Source organism: Ambystoma mexicanum, chromosome 3q (assembly GCF_040938575.1).
Source record: "Ambystoma mexicanum isolate Mex_15411 chromosome 3q, UKY_AmexF1_1, whole genome shotgun sequence".
Taxonomy (NCBI): Eukaryota; Metazoa; Chordata; class Amphibia; order Caudata; family Ambystomatidae; genus Ambystoma; species Ambystoma mexicanum.
This window is the reverse complement of record NC_090926.1, coordinates 1,171,181,359-1,171,205,405: the sequence shown is the minus strand read 5'-3', so window position 1 is coordinate 1,171,205,405 and position 24,047 is coordinate 1,171,181,359. Positions and strand designations below refer to the sequence as shown.

The window sequence follows — 24,047 nt, the reverse complement described above, 5'->3', positions numbered from 1 at the left end:
TATATGGTACATGTCTTTAATACACACACAGGGTTACTGGAAGGTATGAGCAGTGGACTATCAATACAAAATAATGTGACTTTAGTAAACCTCTCCTGTGCAGACGAATGAGTAGCAGCCACCAACTGCAGGGGTTTGATTGCTTGCTCTCTTTACTGATGTGCATTGACACGTATATGCTTTTCCCTACCACTATATCTATCTCAGCCCCTGCTGGGGGAGGGGGGTTCTTGAAAACTCCTCTGGGGGTGGAAGGAGGGCTCTGGAGATTGGCGTGATAAGGTACATATCCGAAGGTGTCGTTGAGAGTTAGGCCATCCTTCCTCCCAAAAGTGGTCTCGGATTTCCATATCTCTCAAAAGATCCAACTTCCCGTATATTTTTCTCTGCTTCATCTTTCCAAGGCAGATGGGCATTTCCATCGGCTGGACCCAGTGCAGGCCCTTAGCAACTACGTCTCTCTGGAAAGATGACCAGCTTTTTGTTGGTTACGCTTGTGGACATGCTGGCAGGGCTGTAACCAAACATATCCTGTCAAGGTGGATCATTCTGTGTATCTCGGAAGGCTGTGATCTGGCTGGCAAGGAGGCCTACGAGGGTCTCAGTGCTCAACTCCATCAGAGGGTTAGTTGCCACCTCGTCTCTGCAACATGGAGTCCCTGTTCTGAATATTAGTCAAACGGCTAGGTGGGTTACATTGCACACATTTGCTAAACATATATGCCAAAGTGACTGAGCTTAGCAAGGGAGCCCGACCCAACTACCAGGGTTTTGGGGGTGTTTCTCCCTTAACATTTTTTGGGAATAATGGGATAAAAGGTGCATTATACAGCACACTTTCTGCGAAAAATTGGGTTAAAAGCTATACAGTTTGCAATTGATTTTGTAGGATAGCTCAATTCCAAAAATCCAGTAGATGCAATTCACCTACAGTGCATAGGAATATTTCCCAACTTATTTTCATGATGCCTTTGCCCACAATATATGCCAGTATGAAAACATTGTTACGCTGGCTGTGCCCATTTCCATTTTTGCTGCACAATATATGACAGTATTCCCACGTGAGGACATACTACAGTTAGCTTTGCCCTTAAAAATGCCATGCCAAAATAAGAAAATGTGTCCAAACATCTGTACAATGTAGTCCAGTCTAGACACATTGAGAACACTTATGTTTGCTTTACCCTTGATGACACCCAATAAACAAATGCCATGCCACAGCTAGAAATAGCTGGCCTCTCTGCTCCAAAATGCCAGTCCAACCATATAACTGTTAATCTTACTTTATTCTAAATGCCCAGTTTAAAATGTCATGCTACAGTAAGAAATGGATAGACTGACTGCAACAAAATGCCATTCTAGCTTGCCATGCTTGCTTTTTCATGTATGCCCATTACAAATGATATTTTAGTGCACCCCCACCCACCCCTTTCCCCTCCCACCATTACACCCCCCTCATCTCCCTCCTTCCCCTGAGAAATTCAGCTCACCGGCCCAGCATTACACACAAATACACACATTCTCTTGCTCATTTACACGTGCATACATTCATCATACACTTGCTCTTTCACATGCACACCAAGCCAATCATGCATCCTACATGCACACACACTTGCATGAACGCATACATATATACATACTGAGCATGCGACACTCTCGCATGCACGTGCCCACACATTTACAATTTATTTTCCATATCTTTACAGAATTCGTTGCCCCGAGGGACTCCTCTCCAGGCCGGCCTCTGGCTCTCGTACTCCATTGCTCCATACGGACAGGAACCATGAAAGAAATGATTTCCATTCCAGATCACATGAAAATAATTTCTTTATGAACTCTCAGGAGGCCCCTCCCCCCCCACAGGTTATGGGGTGGCAGGGCCACCTGCACCACTGAGCTGTGGTGGCCCCCCTAAGCCATTGCTGACAATGGTGTGAACAACCAGGCTTTTGATGATAAAACCTGCCATATGATAGCAGTGTTTTCCGTTTCATGCAAGTACTAGAGAACCTCAAGTCGATGCCTGGCATAAGATGGTAACCTTTGCCATATCCTGGCAAAGGCAAGACAATGGTGGGACTACCTGGCTGTCAATAACTAACAAATACCTTTACAAAAGCACAAACTATTTGATCTGATAATGTTTACTAATGCAGTGAATGGAGCCTTAGAAGCTGTGCTATAAGTGGCTTGCTTGAGAGCTTGGAGTGATGGGTAAGAATACGATGCTTTTCCTAGTAGTGTTTGCAGTTGTGCACATATTGAATTACTGTTTGCACAGTTAAAGTATATTTGTATCAATGCTTTCCCTTTTGTTGCGGTTATCCAAAAGTAATTACAGCTATATTTGGTGTTGAAAGTTGGGACTATTTCAGTAATTCAATGTCTTTGAGCGTACGTATTAAGTTAACAGAAAATACAAATGTCAACATTTCATAAAAATCCTGACCTGCAAAATTGCTGACGGCCCCTCAATGCTTGTGAAACATGCTGAAGTATTATTGCTTCCTACCCCACACCTGCTGTGTCATTACCTACTCTGTGGTCCCAACCTTCTTCCAATTGGTTGACTATCCAATGATTTGTCCTTGCCTTTATTTATTGTTGGAATATTTCAATACTTAAATCTTTGCAAAATTGTGTGTAATGAGGCTCTCATTACATTTAGAATAACAATTTTGAAAATGAAAGGATTAAATCAAATTAAGATTAGTGAATTAAAAAAATAGATACAAATATGCAGGCTCCTCACGAGAAATATGTAAGTGCACAAGAATTTTTGGTGCTCTTTTTGCTTTTAAATGTCGTTTTCTTTTGTAGACTCTTGGAGGAAATTAGGAGTAAAAAAGTTCAGGAGACGCTTCCGACACCTCATCGAACATCTCAGGATAAAGTTCTCAAGAGCAAGCCCGATTATCAGAAAATTCTAAGGGATCAGAGTGAGGTATTCGACTACATGGAGCTTGTGGTGAGTCGCTGTCTTTTGGAAACTGTTAGGCAGAATTGCATGCAGTAACCACCACATACAGTTAGGACTACAGGTGTTAGCCAAAAGTAACCGTTGGTTGAGCAGCCAGGCTTATCTCAAGAGCGAATGTGAGCAGTACAAGGATGTTACACAGAGGTCTTACAATCACAGTGGTTCAAGTAGACACTTATACTCAAGGTTTCACTAAAAGGAGGCAACTTAATATCATACACAAAATAATTCAACACCAAACCAATACGTTTCTGAGCAAATTAGGCTTCCCTGAAATGGGAGCAAAATAGCATTTCAGTCACTTTAAATAGGAGGGAAAAGGAGAATAGATCACAAATACTTTCTTAGGCAGTGCAAATAGTTTCAGTTCACTAGAGGACTTTATTCAGTTCAATAGGCATAGGCCAAAGTCAATGGACTAGTGTCTTGGATAGGAAAGAGCACTTCTTGAAGTAAACAGTAAAGTCTTTGCCAAAGTTCTTAGAAGTAGTTAGTACGAAAAGGAATCATATGTTGGGTCACGAGCTGATTAGGCCTGGAAGTTGGGAAAGTTCTGTGAACTTTCACTGCGAGAGAGGTGTTCTCTCAATCGGGTTGGCACAGTACCTTAGTATGAAGCAAAAAGATGCAGCCTAAGACATTGGTTCCTGGCAGTTCCTGCAGATTGCACTGTTCCTGAGCCTCAGTCAAGGGGACAAGAGGGAGGACGTCGGGGGGACTCCTGCACTGCACGGGATTGTACGAAAACGCTGATAAAATTGAGTCACTTCAGTTCGAGTAGCTGTCGTCAAGCACACAAGCTGGTGTCCTTCCCCCTGGTTAATCCTAACCAGCTCTGAGAATGGTATTCAGGTGGCTTACGAGTTGATTGGTCCCACCAACTCAAAGGAAGAAATCGTCCTTGAAGGGGTTTCTCTGTCGAAAGGAGCTTTGGCAATTCGGACCTGCAGCAGGGTTTCACTGGGCAAACCAATGGTCCATGAGTTGCAGCAGCCGTCCTCTTCCAGCTCTTCTTCGGTTCTTTCGTTCCAGTGGTCGACTCTGCTTTCCAGTCCCAGAGACTCGCCTTTTAAACAGTTTTGTCACATTCATTCCAGCCTAGCTGCCACTCATCCAGCAGGGTTGCTGTCCTTGCTGGACAGTCAGCCAGCCAATCTCGCCAGAGTTCATTTGGGTCTCCTAGGAGACTAAGCACAGGGAGTTTCGGGCACCTCCCTCACTTCCTGCCCACCCCAGACACTCAGACACCAGAGGCGGTCTTCAATAATCCTGAAGCCTGCCAAAGGCATGGAAACAAAGGGACCAACCCTAGTTTGGCGCGCAGAGTCAAATACTAGAAGGACATTTCTAAAAAGAAATGTCAAAAAGAGAAGACCGGGACCCGTTTAAACAAAAGGGCGGTAAGGCGCCATCTTGAAAAACATGGCTCCCGTGATTTTTAGCTACCGGTGTTCGCGGTCGGAAAAAATCATGGTAGTTCGTTGTAAAACCACTGCCACCAGCCATTACGATAGGAAAGGGTAGCATTTGACTGCTACATGAGTTTCTAGACACAGGGAATACTAGGTAACCCCTCCAGCACTCTATAGGAAGATCGTGTGTACTGGCTCTAGGAATTTAAAAAGACTCAAAGTCAATTTAACCTTACATTCTCTTGGGAAACAGTAGTTTATCCCAGAGAAGGTATTTAAACCTTTGGGAAGTCTAAAAAGACATCCCTGTGTCCCTGCACTGAAGGTGCTGTGTGACACACATGAAAAGATGCCTATGGAGTTATCTTAAAACTCCATAATCAAAGAACACAGGAGTAAAACACACATCAAAATACATGAGAGTGGGAAAAAAAGTCTCATACTGTTTCCAGGTAAAAAAAATCACGTGCTCAAAATCCAGCAAAGTTGCTGGGGGTCTCTAAGGTGAAGGGAATTAGCACATTTTATGAGAATTCTCTCAAACGGAAACCAACACAAATTTGTTGTACATCTCATCTGGCTAGAGTTAAGATGCCTATCTTGGTCTTTAAACACATTGAGTTCTCATTATCCGAGACCTCTAGAACAGAATGCGAAATTTGCATTTGCCACTAGCTATTGGCTATTGATAATTGACTCTTGGCGAGTAAGAAATGGTGCGTTGTCAATATGCATAGAATTAAGGTGGCAAGTGACTTTTTATGGCAGGCTAGCGGCTTGTAACTTTACATTTTCCCCCTTGCTCTAGAAGCTGTTCTAATACGTGGACCACTTTTGATAGGCTAATTCACAGATCATTGGCAGCAAACATGTCTTGTTTGGTTGAGGATGCAATCGTCTTCATATTGACACAAATTGCTGTGATGCCAAACTGTTTACAAGACGACTTGCTTGAACTCCTCCATTACTGTAAAAACAAGTTGAAAGTGGGTGTCAAGTGGAGTGCATGAATGCAGTTGATCAAGGGGGCTTCAATTGGGAAATTCCATTTGGTTTTGATCGTTCTTCTGCATAACTGAAGCAGTTTTCTGTAAAGTGATTGAAAATTGGAAGCACTTCATTTGTTGTTCCATTTCAAAAGTTCTAAAAAAAATACAGCATACAAAAAAAACCTATCAGTTAACTGGGAGAGACATTTCCCAGGTTTGGATCATCCTAATCCCTCTTGTGCACTGTTCCCATCAGTCTAGAGAGAGGAGATCCTAGGATCTATTTGTTCCCTTTCCATAGACAGCCCTGGCAAAGGGACCCCTTTGAAAGCGTGCAACCAAAGGTATCCCATGGATAACGCATAAATAGTGGAGCCAGTGTCAAAGATGAAAATGCACAATCTCAGTCAAGGCAAATATACGTCATGAAAGAGAAGAATAAGCTTGCGTCTTTGAGTGCAGATCCCAGTTCCATACCAACGGGGACAAACCAAGAGAAAAATGGCCCCAGAACCACTGTTGGATGCATACAGGGCCAGCCGGTGCTTTGACACTTCATTCAGCACCCGGGCGCAGATCCATGAGCGGAGCTGTGCCCCTGGGTATTCATTCTTCACCATGGAGGCCACCCCGAGCCAAACAGAAATGTTATGCAAGGCAAAGAATTCACATTAAGCCAACTGTTGCGCTAATTGCAGAGGCGCTGCACAAAAAGGGAACTCGCACAGAAACAGGAAAGCTTGCTTACCGCCTGATCCTAAAACGGTGAGCAGGGATCTTGTGAACTTGGGCATGAAGACTAAGCATCAGTGAAACGCACACAAATCAAGCAGGCAAATTAAATCACTGCCCACACAAATGGGTCTGAGGTGAAACTGTTATGCTAGGGCCAGTTATGAATAACTTATCTAATGGGAAAGCAAACCCTTGAATCGGGTCATTCTGAAAAAGAATTACTCTGCACCTGTAAAAGAAGGCATAAGGCTCCTGAATCGGAAGGTGTTGGGATAGTATTCCAGAGTGTGAGTTGTGAGGTAGTTAGTAACAAGGAATCATAGAAGGGGGGTATCTTTGACAGTTTAGCCACAGTATAGGGGAGGCCTGGTTGCATGGATGGGCCATACTTTGAGGGCTAATGAGAACATGGGCTGAGCATAAGAAAGACTCTTCCGAGCCACTGGGTGAGTCAGGAAAGATTCAAGATGGTAGACAGCCTTCATGTAGTTCCGTCCCCCGACATGAGCGAGCCGTGCATCTCCATTTCTTTCGCCTGAAATAAAACGTAGATTTAAACTTGACCAACCCTACACCAATAAAAGAAAGTTCACACAGGCATGACCTTACCAGGAACCCAGCCCAGATGAAGTAAAAAAGCACATATATAAACAAGGCTCAGATCGTCCTGCAATTTAGTGTTTTGGAGATGGGATATACGATCATTTGGAGTGAGTTGAAGGCAAAGGCTGTTAGAGGAGGAGATGGTGGAGGTTGATCATAGGAGAAGCGAAAGCTGGTGGAGAGGAGGATTGGACGAACATCAAAGGGTTAAAGAGGTTGTTGTAAGGAGCATAGGATAAGAGAATTGGAGGAACATCAAACAAGCAAAGGATGCAGCAGCAAAGAGAGTGCGACAGAAGATGAGGAACATCGAAGAGGTATAGGAGAAAGGGCCTATAAAGATGTGAAGAAACAGGTTTGGGGGAACGTCCGTGACATTGGGTCTCATTACAAGTTTGGCAGTAGCCTTGCCGGTAAAACCTGTAGGCTGCCGCTGAAATGGCGAATTATTCCGGCGCCCGACAATGGGGAAATACAGGGGCATTACAGCCCTGGCGGACCCTGTATTTCTCCATTGCTGGGTGCCGGTAATGATTAATCCCCATTTGAGCCCTATAGGGCTCAATGGGAATGGGGGAGGCTGGATGCACCGGCACCATTCAGCATGGTGGCGGTGCATCCGGCATGGTCTGCTCACGGGTGCCAGTACGCTCACCAGGTCTGACCTGGCGGGCGAAAAAGCACCCGTAAGCAGAATTAGTAGTTTGCTGGTACAGGAACCTCGGTACCGGCAAGCTTACCGGTACCGTTGTTACTGTACCGGCAAACTTGTAATGAGGCCCATTGACTACAAAGTAGTGAAAGGAGGCATGGAAAGGTTTGGGGAGAGTATCCTCCAGAAGGAGGTGAGTCATTTACAGTAGTCAGTAGAGGAAAGGTGGAATATCAATAGTGAGGAGGGTGGCAAGAGAGGCACCCTTGACAATAATTGTAGACAGAAAGAGTTGGGAGACAGTGGTCAAGTAGAGTAGTAGATGTTTATGAACCATGAGTTTCTAGGGGGTACACCAACGAGGGGTGGAGGAATACGTATATGGTAAGGCAGGATAGCTCAGGGGCAGAATCCCGATCCCACGAGACTGGTCTCCTGTATTAAGCGTACAATAAACTATTAATGGTATCAAGAATATGCAGGAGGAGAGTAGGAGGAAGGAGTGAAGAGAATCTAGAGCAGAGCCTCCTAGGAATCATCATGTTACAAGGTGTTTAGCTGGGACAGGCAGGGGAAGAGTGGCCTGTTCCAGCTTCCTGTAAAAGGTCTAATAGAGCTCTTGCATGCTGGAAACTTTAGTTCTTACAGGTCAAATCCTAGGAAGCCGCACAAATCATTGCACAATGGGAGCAGTTCTACACTTCGTACTGAAGAGACAAGATAACCAGCAAGGGCACCCACTGAAATTGACAAGCTGAAGTCTGCGGGTGGCCTGGGAAGCGCTGTGGGCTTCTTCCTTTAACGACTTTGACAAGTTTTTGAATTCCTGCTCAGGAGACTTCCTTAGCCAGATAATTTGTGGGACTCCGTTATAATCTCTGTTCAAGAGACTTCAGCCTAAAGATCTGGGGTAAAGAAGGGTCCTCGCTGCTGTTCTGACTCAGGACTGTTACACTGCAGAACCAAAGTATCCAAAAGTGTAGGGAATTGGAACTGACCTTGCACTTGTCTTTGGTTACACATTTCTGACCTGCCCCACCCCTAAAAGCACTTGTTAAAAAAAAAATAATCATACATACCAGTTCCTGTTTTCCCACGTTCACTTTGTGACAGTTCCTAACTAATTGCCTTTATCCAGTAAAGCATCCCTAATAACAGTCCCACGTGTCAACAAAAAATGCCAAGGAGGCTTGTCTTTATAAACACATCTATGGAATGCCATTCCGAAGTGCCTCTGCACATTGGATGACCATCAGATCTTCAGGAAATTCATAAAGACCTGGCTATTCCCCAGGTTACAAGAAGGATGTTAATACTAATACTCTTGCTTTGTAGGTGGGGCCCAATTGGGTCAGATTCACCAGCACTCTCTTCACAATGGACCATCAACCCCAAGAACCTCTCAGACCCGTATCTCATGCCACACCCAAGCAATTGTACTCAACTGGCAAACAGGATCAACCAGCAAGTCACCGATCCTCAGTTTCAGGTCTCTGAACGACTGCAGATGAAACAACTCTACCACAATCATCAATATAGGTCAAGATCAACTAGACTATGCCTGAACATCCAGTTTCTATCCCCACAAGAATAAACTAAGGACAGCCGGGACCCCTTGGACTAGCAAACCTAAGCAGTCCAGGATCCTCCCAGTTTCACTTTCTCATTAACTTGCTCACATTTCATCTTTTCTACTTGCACCCCACATGCTCCAGATTGCCACACATCTCAATCCTTACGTGTACCCTCAGCCTGCTCACACCGACTCCAGTTGAGCAGAACAATCTCTCTGCTGTAGAATTCTGCACCTATTCTATCAGTCCACCTCACAAAGCCCACCATACCAGCCTGCTTTTTTCGTGCACACCTCGGTGAGCTGGATTCTAACACTTGAGGATTCTATATGTATACACAAAGTCCAAGTGCCTTCAACAGAAGTCAAGTATAAATATACTCACACATAACCGGTTGTTTTGCTCTGTTTTCATCAACACTTAAGGTTTTGATCTTTGCCTTGTCCTCCCACTATCCTTTGCCTCCTGCCCCAATGTCTCAAAGAACTGAGTGTATCAAGTTGCCACCAGAATGGCAGAAGTTGTACTATACAGGACAACATTCCATTACACACTGATCAGCCTGCTCTCACCCACAGAGCTATTTTATCCAGATGGAAACTTGTGGACTATCGCATTACACATCGATCATAACATTCCTTCTCTAGAGATGCAGGCGTCACCTTGAACCTGCAGGCTGTAGTCTTGAATGATAGTATTCTAGCTCAATGCCTTGTGTACCTGCTTCAGAGCTTTATATTCTGCCTACATGTCACCTATTTGAATCCTAGATAGAATGTTGAATAGGTTCAATAGTGTAAGTGCCTCCTGCAGAGTTCTGGGTGTCGCCTGTTTGAATCCTGATAAGATAGCACCGTGGGATGAGCACCGCCAGCAAAGATCTTTGTTTAATGACAAGTGTTACAGCAAAGGTTTCTGAAAGTAACAGCTCTCTGTAATTTTTAATTGATATTATTCTCTGTGCCACCATTAGAAAGATCAAATGTGAGACACGTTGCCTGCCACTTCAAATATCTTCAACATAATAAAATTTGAAAAGTTGTGAAATTGGCAGAAGCAAAATAGTCCAATAATCTTATTTCACCACTGCCTGTGCTTTGAAAAGAAGAACCTTTGCTTCATTGAAGCAGTATCCTGTGCCCTTTTGTTGGCTAACACTCTGACCTTTCTTTTTTTTCCTCCAAATTATATATATTTTGTAATCACTTACATAAACAATGAATCCAGGTACAATAATAATTAATCTAAAGCATAACACTTATTTGAACACGTCATAACAGTTCATTCTATAAAGGAACATAACAGAGAGAAAGAAGAAGAAAGAAAAAAAGGAAAGGAAAAAAAATACCAAAAGGTAACGTTTTAGAATGTGAATGAAAACAACTAAGCATAAAGGTCATTAAACACCCCCAGATCATCTCATATTTTATATGTTGATCTTTAACATTGAAGGATGCTTTCTTCCACCTAGACAGGAGACACAAACTCTGCAGCCAATCATCAACACGGGGCAGTATCGCTCTTCCAGAATTTAAATCTCTTAGCAAGAAGAAAGGGTCTCTATGTCCAGAATAATTTACCACTAGTGAATTCCATATCTGAAGGAAACTGAAGGGAAAAAGCCCTCCTGTCGCGCTTCTCAATAAAGGTAGAGGTTGATACAGATGTGTGAGTTTCAGAAAATGTTTTGGTTTTTAATTTCCTATCGTAGGTATAAATACATGAGTCAAAAGACATGTTAGTTGGAAACATGAAAATGAATCACATAAGAAATGTCTGTTGTCAAAAATATTTTTAGAATACAATCAGTGCAAAAAAGAAAAAGTTATATAGTGTCCTTAGTTCATATCACTTAGTCACAGTATTTGGATCGAAGTTTCAAAATAAAGCAGATTGGCTGTTGCCTTAGTTGCTGTCACTAGGTCCTGGTTCTTGATTCTTGAATTAGGGTTACCAATAGTATTAGAGAGTTATGACCTCAGTTATTGTCACTGGGTCTGGGTTTCCTTTGGTTGGAGTGAATCTTGTTTTGGTTATGACCTTAGTTGAATTCACTAGGTCTTCTTAGTTATGAGAGGCAGTATCTTGCTGTGAGTAGCTTAGAGTTCCAGGCTAGAATAGCAAGAGCAGTTGGCTCTTTAGTTGAAGTATGTCCTGAAAAGAACAATCCTGTTGTGGACACAGCTTGGAAGTAAAAAAAGAAATGCAGTTCCTCAACACGTGTTTCCCCACCGCAAGGTCGCGGTGGTTCTTCAGGAGGAATATGTGGTTGGATGGAACAGAAGTTGTAGGTTGGTGGAGTCAATAATGTGAAAATTGTTGATTCAACTTGGTCAATAGAACATATGTTGGTTGTTTTAAAAAGATCTGATCGCTGCTGTGTTACAAGGTCCTTCCCGTTCGATTGCAGCCAATCATCAACACGGGGCAGTATCGCTCTTCCAGGATTTAAATCTCTTAGCAAGAAGGAAGGCTCTATATGTCCAGAATAATTTACCACTAGTGAATTCCTTATCTGAAGGAAACCAGCCCAACACACCAAGAAGTGGGTCCCTAGTTAGAGTTAGACCCAAGACCAGGTCTATTCTCTGAAGGACACATCCCAGAATACCAGGATCTTCCTACACAACATATGGAATGTGGTGCCCACATCACTTTTACAGTTCCAACAAACATCCTCATTACACAGCTTGCACCACCACATCTTCCAAGGAGACCAATACAGATAGTAGTTAATTCTCTGCTGAGTGTACCATACTTCTAAATCAACTTTATATTTAATTGGACCTGCACATATGCGGTTCCATTCAAAATCTGACAACAAACACAAATCTGATTCTGTTTCCTCTACCGCAGCATGCATTGCAGCATTCGGTGAGGAGAAAACCTCAGCAAAGAGGTCCGCAATGCATTATAACGGCAGATTTCCACTGCCTTCAGCTTATATTTAAAGCGCAAGAATTCAAAGTCAACCATATTCTTCATTATCATGGACGTGTCCAATTCTCCAGATACCTGATTCCACGATAAACCATGGTTACCCTGTTTCACAGCTGGGTTTCTCCACAAACTAGAAACTGTACACAGTGCATACTTCTCCTCTCGAGTCTCATTACATCTACTCCATTCTTTCACAACATGCTTTATAAAAGGTGGAGTCGTACCAACCGCCAGCCTCTTATCAGGGAACAAAACAAAGATCTAGGGGTGTATGTGATACAGTCTACCTCTCAATTTTAACTCAGCCTGCACAGTTAATAATGTCGGACACAAGCCAGTGATGCAAACTACATCACGCAAATACATTGTGTTAACGTTTTATATCGGGATAATCAAAACCACCTAGATGTACTCGTCTTTGAAGGGCATCCTTTGGGATCCGTGCACGGCCACCTTCCTCCCCCACTCAAGTGTATTCAAGAACGTATTAATACTCAAGAGTAGATTATTTGAAAGCGGCAGAGGGTGCATACTAAAAACATGTAATAGTTTTGGGAGCAAAGTCATCTTCACTACCTAGGTTAACGTTGCCCCAGAGAGTTCGTTTTAATTTCTTCCATTTACAGCAGAGTCTGTCTATTTCTGCACGTTTCAGGCAAATATTATTCACAAGTAGCGACTTAATATTCCTACTGACTTGACTACCCAAGTACTTGAGGCCCGACGTCAGCCCACACTTCTCGACCCACAACAAATAACTCTCTATAACATGAAAGGGAGATTGGGAAAATTAGAATCTTTGTGACATTTACTTTATAATTAGAGATACCAACAAATTCTTGTAATAATACAAGTTCTCCATATGAGAGCTCTGGATTTTAAATGAAAACCAAAAGGTCATATGCACATGAGAGGACTTTTGAAGTGTAGTCCCCAAACAGAACGATCATTTATATCTGGGTGGTTTAAAGCAGAATGGTAAGGTGTTCTATGAAAAGATAAAAAAACAACAGAGACAGGGGACTGCCCTGACAAGTCCCTTTTTGAATCTGGGAATGTTCTGATCGACAACCATTAATGGCCACAGCCGCCTTTGCCCTGCCATATAGAGCTCCAAAAAGTCAAAGGAAATGTGGTCCACAATTTACTTTAAGTAAGATGTGACGTAGGAAAACCCAACTCGCCCTGTCAAAAGCCTTCTCTGCATCAATACGGACCACCGCATGTGCATCTGCAGAGTGCCTCTTTAGGTAAATGACATCAAGCAATTCCTTTAAGTTATTATAACTCTTCCTTTCCGCTTACAAGACCTGTCTGGTTTTTGTGGACCAGTTTTGGACGAAAGCCATTCAATCTTTAGCAAATACTTTTGCTAAAAGCTTCACGTCAACATTCAAGTGTGAAATAGGCCGATTGTTCGCACATAAACAGGGGTTTTACCTGGTTTTGGGATTACCATTATTAAAGCAGTGTGCATTGACTCAGCGACTGCCTTATTATGCACAATCTCTGTATGCAATTGTGCAAGGAAAGGAGCCAGGATCTGACTAACAGTTTTATAGAACTGTATTGGAACTCCATCTAGGCCAGGACATTTACCATTCACCAGCGTCTTTATTTGACTGTGAGATCTTCAGAAGGAGCTCTGCAAGGTTTTCGGTCATTGGTCATGGATAAAGTGCAGACTTTCATTGCGCTTATTTTTGTACTATCTGAGGAACTGTAAACCGGTTGGATGCAAAACGGTAATTTCAGCACAATTTTTAAAAAGATCATTGATAGACGCAAGCATTTTATTAGCAGCATAGAGCATACCCTTTACACTTTTGCTTTGTGCATTACCCAAGTTGGCTCCCTCTTGCAGTATATGAGCCAGGTATCTTCCAGTCCTGCATGGATTTCTGATTTCATGTAGCAGCCTGAGCATTTACATTGCCTGGATATCAACAGGTTTAGGTTTTCAGAAATGTGATTGGTCTTAAAGCACAGCGCTATACAGTACCTAATAAACACACGTTAAATGCTGATAAGACATATCATATTAATGATCTAAATAATGTTTTTCTGCGAAGTGTGCTGCCCGGATTTGTTTGTCCTTAAGAACATTTTTTTTTTGCATAGATTGGTGAACTTCAGCAGGCAGTTACAGTGCTACATTCATTTATGGATGAAAATTCCAAGTATTTAAAGAGCATTTCGGCACAACTCGGTAAGCAACATTTTCGTCCATTGTGTATCATGTACAAAGTGGGGCTAACCCTTTCAAGAAGCATGCTGTATATGCGTATATCCCAGGACCTATATGCTAGGTGCTGCACATATCTTGCAAATATTCAACTGTGTCATGAGGGGACAAAGCATGTGTTGGTCTGATGAGCAGTTGGGTACTCATTTTGGAATTCTGGTAGAATCTGATTGCTTGTGGCAACATTAAAGCCTTAGCCAGGTAAAAGTCTAATGTTCAAGGAAGAGTCCATTTAAAAGGATAACATGGTCGAAGGATGTGGATAGCCAGCTTTCTGCAGAGTGACACACATGCTGCAGGGTTATGAAAAGGTTATATCTATAATCGGGGACATGCTATGGAAAAGAAATGTGATGATGTATATAATGCATAAAACAAATTAAATGGTTCCTCAATAGGTCGTCAGTGGAAAAGATGAAACGGGTGGCATTACCATTTATTTATTTATTACCACGTCTCCTCCGGGGTCGAGTGACTTGTAGTGTCCTGGTGGAAAACCGCATACTGTAAATGCTGCCTGAGTAGGAGGACCAAAACACACCAAAAAATCCTGCAATTGTTATTCCCAATAAAATACGTGGAGGTAGAGAAAATCATAGGGTGTGAAAGTTGGCGACTCTGATGTCCACCTTTTACTATGTAGCACACAGAATGGTTACTACGGATCCTTCGTTGCGTTTTAATCTGTATGATCTGCTGCTGGACTGACTCAGTGTCCATCTCCAACCAAAGAGTGGAAATGGGTGCAAAAAAAATGTATGCAGACTTTCTGAAGGTTGCATGTCTTTATATAGAAATACTTTATATTGAATGCATATATCGCGTATCTTTTATATTGAAAACTTTTATAGTGAATGCACTTTTTTTGGGGGGTGGGGTGGGGTGGTCCCCCAGACATCCGTTTCCTACCCCTTAAAAACCCACCCTGACTGTTTCCGAAAAATATTTAACCCTTTACTGCACCCCTAAATGCATTCACTATAAAGGTTTTCAATACAAATGTTTCGATATAAATGTCATTTAATATAAAATATTCGATATAAAGACTGCATACCCTTTATAGTACTTAATCAGGTATTTACCCACAACCACATACATTATTGCTAAAGCTGCGTTTTCTTGTAGTAGGGTGGAATGCCCACATGAAATGACTTTGGTAATGGTAATCACTCATAATGAGGGTCAAACAGCGACACGTGTCGCAATTGCAATATCAACCAAGGCCCCATTTGTACATATCTACTTTTTCTTTTCTGGAAGACACACCTGTAACACTCCACTATCGCTAGACTTATCATATCACTGTGTTATCACTGCTTCCTTGTATCATATCATCTACATGTCTCATATTGATTGCATAACTATATCTTAACCTACATTGTATACACTGTACCTGTCCAGCTCGTTGACCTGATATGTAACACAAGTCAGCCGCTTTATAATTTGCTTTTTGTAACCCTCGTCTTCCGATTAAGCTTAAGTGCCCAGATGCCTCAGGGTTAGGTGGGTGTTGGCAAACACTATCTACCCTCACAGAGGTGGTGCCCAAGTTTAGGTTTAGAATAGAAATCCTGTTTGCTTGACCTTCTCCAAGGCTTCTTTATGAAGATAATATCCTAAGTACATATTGTTAATAGTATTGGCTTATTTATTATAGCGTTGTTTAAAGCTCAACATGCATCTGTGTGGTTGTGAAAAAAGTGGGTTTTGCGGGAGGAAAGGGTGTCAAACGGGAAGATGCTTGTATTGGAGAAAATGGGATCTTGGGTGGAGGCTTTTAACGCACTATACAGCTACCGTTGGAGCGCAAGGATAGCTGCTCTTTCTGTATGGTCTGTACGAGTTGCCATTGTCATCGCTATAGAGGATCAGAGGGGAGAAACTATGGGAGTCAAAACAATGCCAATATATGTCACACCAGCTGTCAGTGGCACTTGGAACTCAACCTTGCTTTCTTGACAAACTGCCAAGTTATGTCAAATAGAAAAACAAACTTTAGAGATTAGCTTCTACATCATGGGCTCTTCAGTAATTTGTACAAACACTGAATTTCCTTGCCTATTTATCCCTGCATACTTTTTTATCAGAGACCAATTATATGTTAAAAAGCACATCAGCTTAGTTTATATTCAACTTCCAATCCCTTTTTATTAAGAAAAAACATTAGAAGTAAACAAATGAACAATTTAATAAAATACTATCGTTTTAGGCTGCCCATTTATATACAAACTATTGCGACAAGGGACCTCAAGGACACACCAACTCTGGAAGACAGTTCAAGGGTTTTTATTAAAATGCTTGAAAAAGGGCTCATTAAGGGCCGTCTTTCCTCTCTTTTCGCATGGGCTGTTCAACCCCACTCCTCCCCCTCCTCTAGTCCAAGGATCCCTATATCATCACTAGAGACTGGTAACTCCTACTATCTAACCGCTGACTGGCTAGTTGGGATGGCCTAAAGGAAATCACCTTATCCATCTGTCTCCCTCTGAGATTTCCTAAGTGGATCCTATTCAGGGATCCCACAGAAACACGAAAGTTAAATTGGGATAGCTGCTTTCCATTTACCTATGCAGCACTTGTCCTTCCCTCTCACGACCTTGTATGCCTTTCCCTTCTACGTCTTCTTTTCATTCCCCCTACTCTCCTCCCTGCTCTTCCTTCCACTGTCTCATCCTTCTCACGCTCCAGTGTTCTCTCTCTCTCTCTCTCTCTCTCTCTCTCTCTCTCTCTACCCTACAGACTATTTGCTATTACAATCCTTTCCTACCGCTGTTCTCCACCCACACCGCTCCCACCATCATCCTTCTTTCACTCTGCCAGTCATCTTTCCAATCGCTATCACTCACACACCCTACACTCTCCCATAGTCTCAATCACTCACCTTACACTCACTCCCACATTCAAGTACCACTTTTTCTTACCAATCAATACCTCACTTTGCACACGCTCTAGAATCTTTTTCGATGCTGCCCTGCACCCTCATTACACCGCCTCATCTCTGTCCAGTTTCTCCTCCATTGCCCTCACCTGAACAAGGCATACTGACCTGTCTCTTCTATCCTCCCCATTTCTCCCTGCTTAATTCACCACTTCAGCTGGATTCCCAGGCCAATTGCTGCTTTTTCTCCCCATGGGTCGTGGTTATATGCAACAGACTACATGAAATGGACTTTAACTCCTCTGCACCCTTTTCATACACGATCTGCCGGCCTGCCATGTTGGCGGCATGCTGTAAACACCTTTAATTCTAGAGACTGTGGTGTGGATGGTGCTGTTTTCTGCTGTTTTCTCGCTTCGTGAAGCTTCTCTCCTCCATGGGGCCCTGCACACTCCCACACCCCACCTCTGTGTCAGTATTGGCTCTGGCGAAACCCCTGGTAGGCTTCCTGCTCCAGGTCGAGTGGGTTCCCCATCTCCTCTTGACAGTCAGGTCCTGAAGGATTTTTCCAATGATGATGATGACGCTGCTGCTGCATTTTTAGGACCAGGTTTAGCCATGCTGGCTAGCCGTGTATCCTTAACTTTGTTTTTGGCTGCCGGATATCCTTCTTGGCCAGTTCTCCTCCTCCTCATTGTCTGCCTCACTGGGTGGGCTGGCGATCGTTCCTGGGCTATTTTACAGTTGCCTTTCTGAATTATCCTCCTGGACGTGTGTCTAGTGAGAAGAAGCTGCCATTGTCTAGAAGGTTTAAGAAGGGTGATTTGATACCACTACCTCACCTCTGCCGTTGTTTCCTTTGTGTGATAGATTTCGCCTGTCTAGCTGCTCCTTTTTGCCATTCAAGCCATCTGGATTCGCTTGTCTGGATTGTTCTGCCTTCCTGGTGTTTTTCTCACCTATGTTTTTTATCCTTGTTGGTGGGACACCCTTTTGGGAAGGTTGATTTTTGTCCTCCTTTTTTGTTGTCGTAGGTGTGGGATTCATGTTTTTCTCTGACTGGATCCTGGAATTTGACTTGAAACAGAAGATTTTCATGCTTACTGGGTTGCTTGGGTGTTCCTGAGCTGTGTTTTCTGGAACGTTCACTGTGAATACTTCCCCCTGGGCACTGGGCTGGTGGGGGGGGGGGGGTTAGGTCTTCAAACCTACCTTTAGGGTGCCCATGGTCTGTGATCATGGGTTTCTGCAGATCCCAGTCCACCAAGTTTTTCCATTGATATCCATGGGCCCGAATCCTTATTTGCGTTTCTCCTTTCTGATGCTCCTGGGACTCGAACTTGGAAATGGAGTACTTGCGGAAGTCCTGTCCAATGGGTTGCTGTCTTCGCACCTGTAGCGTTGATCTGACTCGCCCACTTTCCCTGTAACCGAAATACTGATTTCAGACTTCGTTACTATGCTTTTGTACTGCATCGAATCACCATGGCAGTAGTTTCAAAGTGCTATGAGGCATATTGTGCCCCCTCCCAGTGTAACCAGATCTTAGGCTGCCGGGCAACAGCATGGACAAGGTCAAGTAAGAGGAAAGGAAAGCGGGAAAGAGTTTGTAGATTCAGGGAGGGGGTTAGGCAGAGTTAACTGCTTATATTAGTAGTGGTACATGTTCGTCCATTACATATGGACTATCGTCTATTGGCTGGCGTCCTAGAGGAGTATGTGTTGAGCTAATATACGTACTGGGATTCGGATTCCAAGGCAGTTTTGCATATTATAAGATATCGAATTGTGTTATTATTATTTATTATTATTATTAGGGGGTCGAGAGCGTGCTGGGCACTCCTGGTAGGTCTAGAGGCTTACAATACCTGTCATTTTATGCTACCCCAGTTAAATTCCTGAATAATAACTGAGTTTTCGATGTCAGTTTAGAAAGTGGACAAATCCAGAAGTAGGACTTGTAAGAGGTGAATGTTTTTAGAAAGAAAAGATAAGGGGGTGAGATGGACTGAATGAATCAAGCAGATTTGTTATGTCTATCGCTAAATATAAAATAAATAATGTTTGTGTTCTGTAAGGCCACTTCACAGTACTGCTGCGCGGGGAGGGAATCTTTCTCGCTCTAAGCCTCAATGCAACCACCCAAAAATCAGCACTGAAAGTTCAGCACGTGATTGAGAGGGGCAAGTCGATGTCTTCCAATGATTTGAAGCAGCTGGTTGAAATGACTGGAAAAAAATGCTGCTTCTGGCTTGAGTCAGACTTCGAAGAAAGATGCATCAATGACTTCCAGCAGGTTGAGTCAGAAATCAATCAGTTTCTTAAACTTATTCGAGCCAGCAATCAGGTTGAGACTAGGCAGTCCACTTCAGTGGGACGAGCGGGCGTCTGATTGGCACAAAAAGCAGTTAAGCGGTTCGAAAACGTGTTGATTGCCAAAAGCATCAGGGTCCAATAGTGGATTGAGCGTGGTCGAACTGGTTTGAAGGTGGTGTTGATGCAATCAAACCAGGTTGCAGCGGCTTCTAGGTTGCTGGGAGGCCCAATGCAGTGTCTCCAGGGACAAGGTGAGTCCTTATTTCTGCATTTCTAATCCAGGAATTTGTCTGGCACCTACAGAGTGGTCTTTCACTTCCAGTGAGCTGGATCATAGTTTCAATGCACATCCAGCAGAGAGGCACTGGTACAACAGTAGTGTTACCCCACTGTTCTCTGGTGAAGGTAGGGAGTAGAACTTGCCTCTGTCTCGGATGCCTCTTTTCTTCACATCCTTCTCTTGAGAGTCCAAAGATTGATCCACTAAGGAGAGGATTTCCTCTCCTTATAAAGGCCAAATATCATAGAGGATAGGGGAGGAAGGATAGCTCAGGGGCAACACGTCCGTCTTGGAAGCAAGACAACGCAGTCCTTCCTGCATCCCCCAGTGCCGCCCTCGCTCCCTCCCACTAGCCCTGATAGGCTGCTCTGAGTCGGTGCACATATCCCAACTCGACCTGCGCGCCACTGCCATCCGGGCTGTGCAGGTGAGTGGATGAGCCCCCCAGACCCCTTAGGCCTCAAGCCCTTGCCCGCTTCCTCTCAGAGCCCCCCTACCCCCCGCATGTCCCCAGCGCATGCCGCGTCCTTCCTGCATACCCCAGTGCCCGCCCTCGCCCCCTCCCACCAGCCCTGATAGGCTGGTCTGAGCCGGTGCACATATCCCAACTCGACCTGCACGCCACTGCCATCCGGGCCGTGCAGGTGAGTCGGTAAGCCCCCCAGCCCCCTTAGGCCTCAAGCCCTTGCTTGCTTCTCAGATCCCCCCAGCCCCCGCGTGTTCCCAAGCGCAGGCTGCGTCCTTCCTGCATCCCCCAGTGCCCGCCATCGTTCCCTCCCACCAGCCCTGGTAGGCTGCTCTGAGCCGGTGCACATATCCCAACTCGACATGCACGCCATTGCCATCTGGGCCGTGCAGGTGAGTGGGTGAGCCCCCCAGCCCCCTTAGGCCTCAAGCCCTTGCCCGCTTCCTCTCAGAGCCCCCCAACCCCCCCGTGTAGGCCGCGTCCTTCCTGCATCCCCTAGTGCCCACCCTTGCTCCCTCCCGCCAGCCCTGATAGGCTGCTCTGAGCCCGTGTGCTACCCCCACCTCGACCTGCACGCCACTGCCATCCGGGCCGTGCAGGTGAGTGGGTGAGCCCCCAGCCTCTCGGGGCGCTGCATTAATCGGAGCGCGGTTAGCCTCGCCCCCTGGCTACTGCTAGTGGTTTTGGGATCATTGTGTATACTCAACAAGGCCAGAAGCCCCTTGCAGACTCTCTCCCACCCCTCGCCCTCTTCTTGCTCCTCTTCCTCCCACCACCCGCCCCCGCCCCTGCATCCATTGGTCCTCTCAGCCCTCATCACCGCTCCCCCCCAGGGCAGCCCGTGGCTAGGAGCCAAAGACCCGGGCCAGCTTCAGCAGGGGCGGCTTCGGGAAGCACCAAAATGTGTCTGCAAGGGAAGCAGTGGCCAGCCGTCAACATAGACTACAAGGCCCAGTAAGGTAGGAGTGGCCTGGGTCAGGACCAGAGCAACCACTCTACCCCAGACTCCGAGCCACTGCTCTGTACACACCTTTGCAGGTCTCTCGTCTAGCTGGGTTTTTTTTTGTCTCTGTCTCCAAACTGCATTGTGGGATACTCAGATTGCTTTGATAGACCATTATACAGGTCTCTCGTTTAGCTGGGGCTCTGTCCCCAAATTGCACTGTATGATTCTCAAACTGCATTGATAGGCCTCTCTCCCACTATACAGGTCTCTCGTTTTAGCGGGGGTTCTGTCTCCAAATTGCAGTGTATGATACTCAGATTGCATTGATAGGCCTCTCTCCCACTAAACAGGTCTCAAGTTCTGCTAGGGTTCTGAATCTAAATTGCACTGTTTGATGCTGAGATTTCATTGATGGGTCTCTCTCCCACTATACAGGTCTCTCAGGTCTAGTAGGATTCTGTCTCCAAATCACACTGTATGATACTCAGAATCTAACAAGGCTTCGATGCCCAGACTACATCAAGGGAGGAAAAACTAGCTGCATCCCTCAAAATCACTCCACAGCCAGTGCATGTCCCTCCTAAACACACACGGCTAACTCACCACAGTGAACCACATTCAGGGAGACACAGACTAAAGAGAGCCACCGTTAACACCCAACTATACAACCCTTAAGCACCTCCCCTACCCCCACCAAGACTGCGTCTGAACGAATAGGCAACATCAGCTAGAAATACCAACTACAGACAAAGACTAAAACCAGTAGAGGGCAGCATCCACACCAAGTACTACACCACAAGACAACCAGACCAAAACATAACCAACTGGACTTTTTAGAATGCTGTGCAAACGACCCATCCCGAGGGAAAGAAGAGAAGAAAGAACACACACTCCGGAACTGCAACTAAGAACCGCAACAACAGAACACACCCCCACAGCAGGATCAAAAATCGAACCAACCTTCAGAGAAGAGACAAATCCCTCTACCTAACTCCATACCTCGTTGAGAACGGCGCACCAGACCGAACCAACGCAACGCCAGTGTCAGGCTGAGATCCTGGTGTCTGCGGACAGTACCTGACAGCCAGAAGCACCAACATTAAACAACCTAACTAAATCATGAAGAAGAAGGATGAACACCACCAGAATCATCAAACACACGACCGAAGCGATAACACCTTACATCACCAAAGCTAGAAGAACCTCCAATCGACAACCGCAACCCCTGGGAGACGAACCCGATGAAAACAAAAACCCAAGACAAAACCTAGAAGAACTATTCGAGGACGCTGATAAGCCGAAGACTACACCTCTACAAGATCGGAAGACGACCCTAACAAGAAAAGCCAAACTAAACTACACCTCCAAACTCCACTGTAATCTAATAAACACAAGATCCATGTCAAAACACTCTACAGAGATCTTTGACCTACTCGATGACAATGGTATTGACATCCTATTCATCACAGAAACTTGGCTGGGCGACTACAAAATCACACTCCAAAGCTACCTTCCAGCAAACTTCAAATGCCTTCAAATAAACAGGAAAAACAAAAGAGGTGGAGGCATCGCAATAGCATTCAAAGAACACCTAAAAATAAGAACAGACAAACCACTCAACATCCTCAACTGCAAATCCATGGTCATACACCTAACAGCGAGCCCAAAAACCAACATCGCATTCATCCTGGTGTACAGACCTCCAACATATGATGCATCCTTCGTCGACAACTTCATAGAAGCCATCACCAACATAGCCATCAACCACGAACACCTAATCATTCTGGGGGAATTCAACATCTGGTTTGAAGACCATCACGCCAACTCCCAAATCTCACTGACTCAAGAACTCCCCACCATGAAACTACGACAACTAGTAAAAGGGGCAACACACTCGGCAGGACACACTCTGGATGCAATTTTCGCCGAGGAAAAACACATCACCACGGCACCACCCATACAAATACTGTGGAGCGACCATCTCATCATCCCATTCATAATCACTCTGCCTATGCAAGTTTACATCCAACCCCCTAAAATCTCAACCACCACAAAAAGAAACTGGAAAGACGTCAAAGAAAGCAACCTATTCGAACAACTGGAGTTAACCAAACCCTCAACAACAGATCTATAGCTAGCTGATCTAGACGGGAAAGCAGAGATATTACACAAATGGATCGCAGATACAATTGGCAAGATAGCCCTGGAAAAACCATTTATACCATCAGAAAAGAGCAATGGCTAAATGGTTTACCCCACTATTAAGCACCATGAAAAAGAAAAACAAAAAGATGGAACTTGAATGGAGAAAAGATTACAAACAAGACAAAAAAGCACTGTTCCAGAAGCAAATCTGTGCATACAAGAAGGAAATTCTAAAGGCAAAATGAAGGCACTATGATGACGGAATCACAAAGGCCACCAACACACAAAAAGAAATGTTTCACATCATTAAAGAAATGAGAAACCCACCAAGCTGTGACAACACCCCAAACCCCTCGGAGAAACTCTGCAATGACCTTGCAGACCACTTAAAAAAAAAAGAAATCAATGACATCTGTCAAACCATCCAACAGAGGCCAACCAACAGCAACATACAACCAAACAAACCTATCTCAGAACCGCAGCACAAACTCAATAACTTTCCTGAACTATCAGCAGAGGCATTCGCAATGCTGGTGAAACACAGCAAGAAAGCGGGTTCACCGATGGATCCCTGTCCCATCTACAAATCAATCCTCGCACAAGGAACGCCAGCGGAATACTACAGCAACCTTCTAAATCTATCACTAGCAACAGGAACCGTACCAAGGATCTTCAAATCAGCTTACATCAAACCACTTCTGAAAAACACAAGCAGCGACGTAGATGACCTCCAACTACAGACCAACATTCCCTACCCGGCAAAACTCCTCGAAACCTACGTATACAAACTAACCCAAGAATATGTCGAAAAACACCACCTGCTAGACCAAGCTCAAGTCGGCTTCAAACCCACAAGAGGTACAGAAACAGCACTACTATCCATCTG

General features: G+C 44.4%; 1 protein-coding gene across 1 annotated transcript in view; it reads left to right on the top strand.

The window, feature by feature from the left end:
• The window catches only part of DSN1 (DSN1 component of MIS12 kinetochore complex), a 261,194-nt gene that overhangs the window by 214,164 nt on the left and 22,983 nt on the right, over window positions 1-24,047 (top strand). Inside the window, exons 8-9 of the mRNA XM_069604016.1 lie at window positions 2,821-2,968; window positions 14,007-14,094. Of these exons, the coding sequence (XP_069460117.1) occupies window positions 2,821-2,968; window positions 14,007-14,094 (236 nt within the window). The remainder of the gene's footprint in view (window positions 1-2,820; window positions 2,969-14,006; window positions 14,095-24,047) is intronic.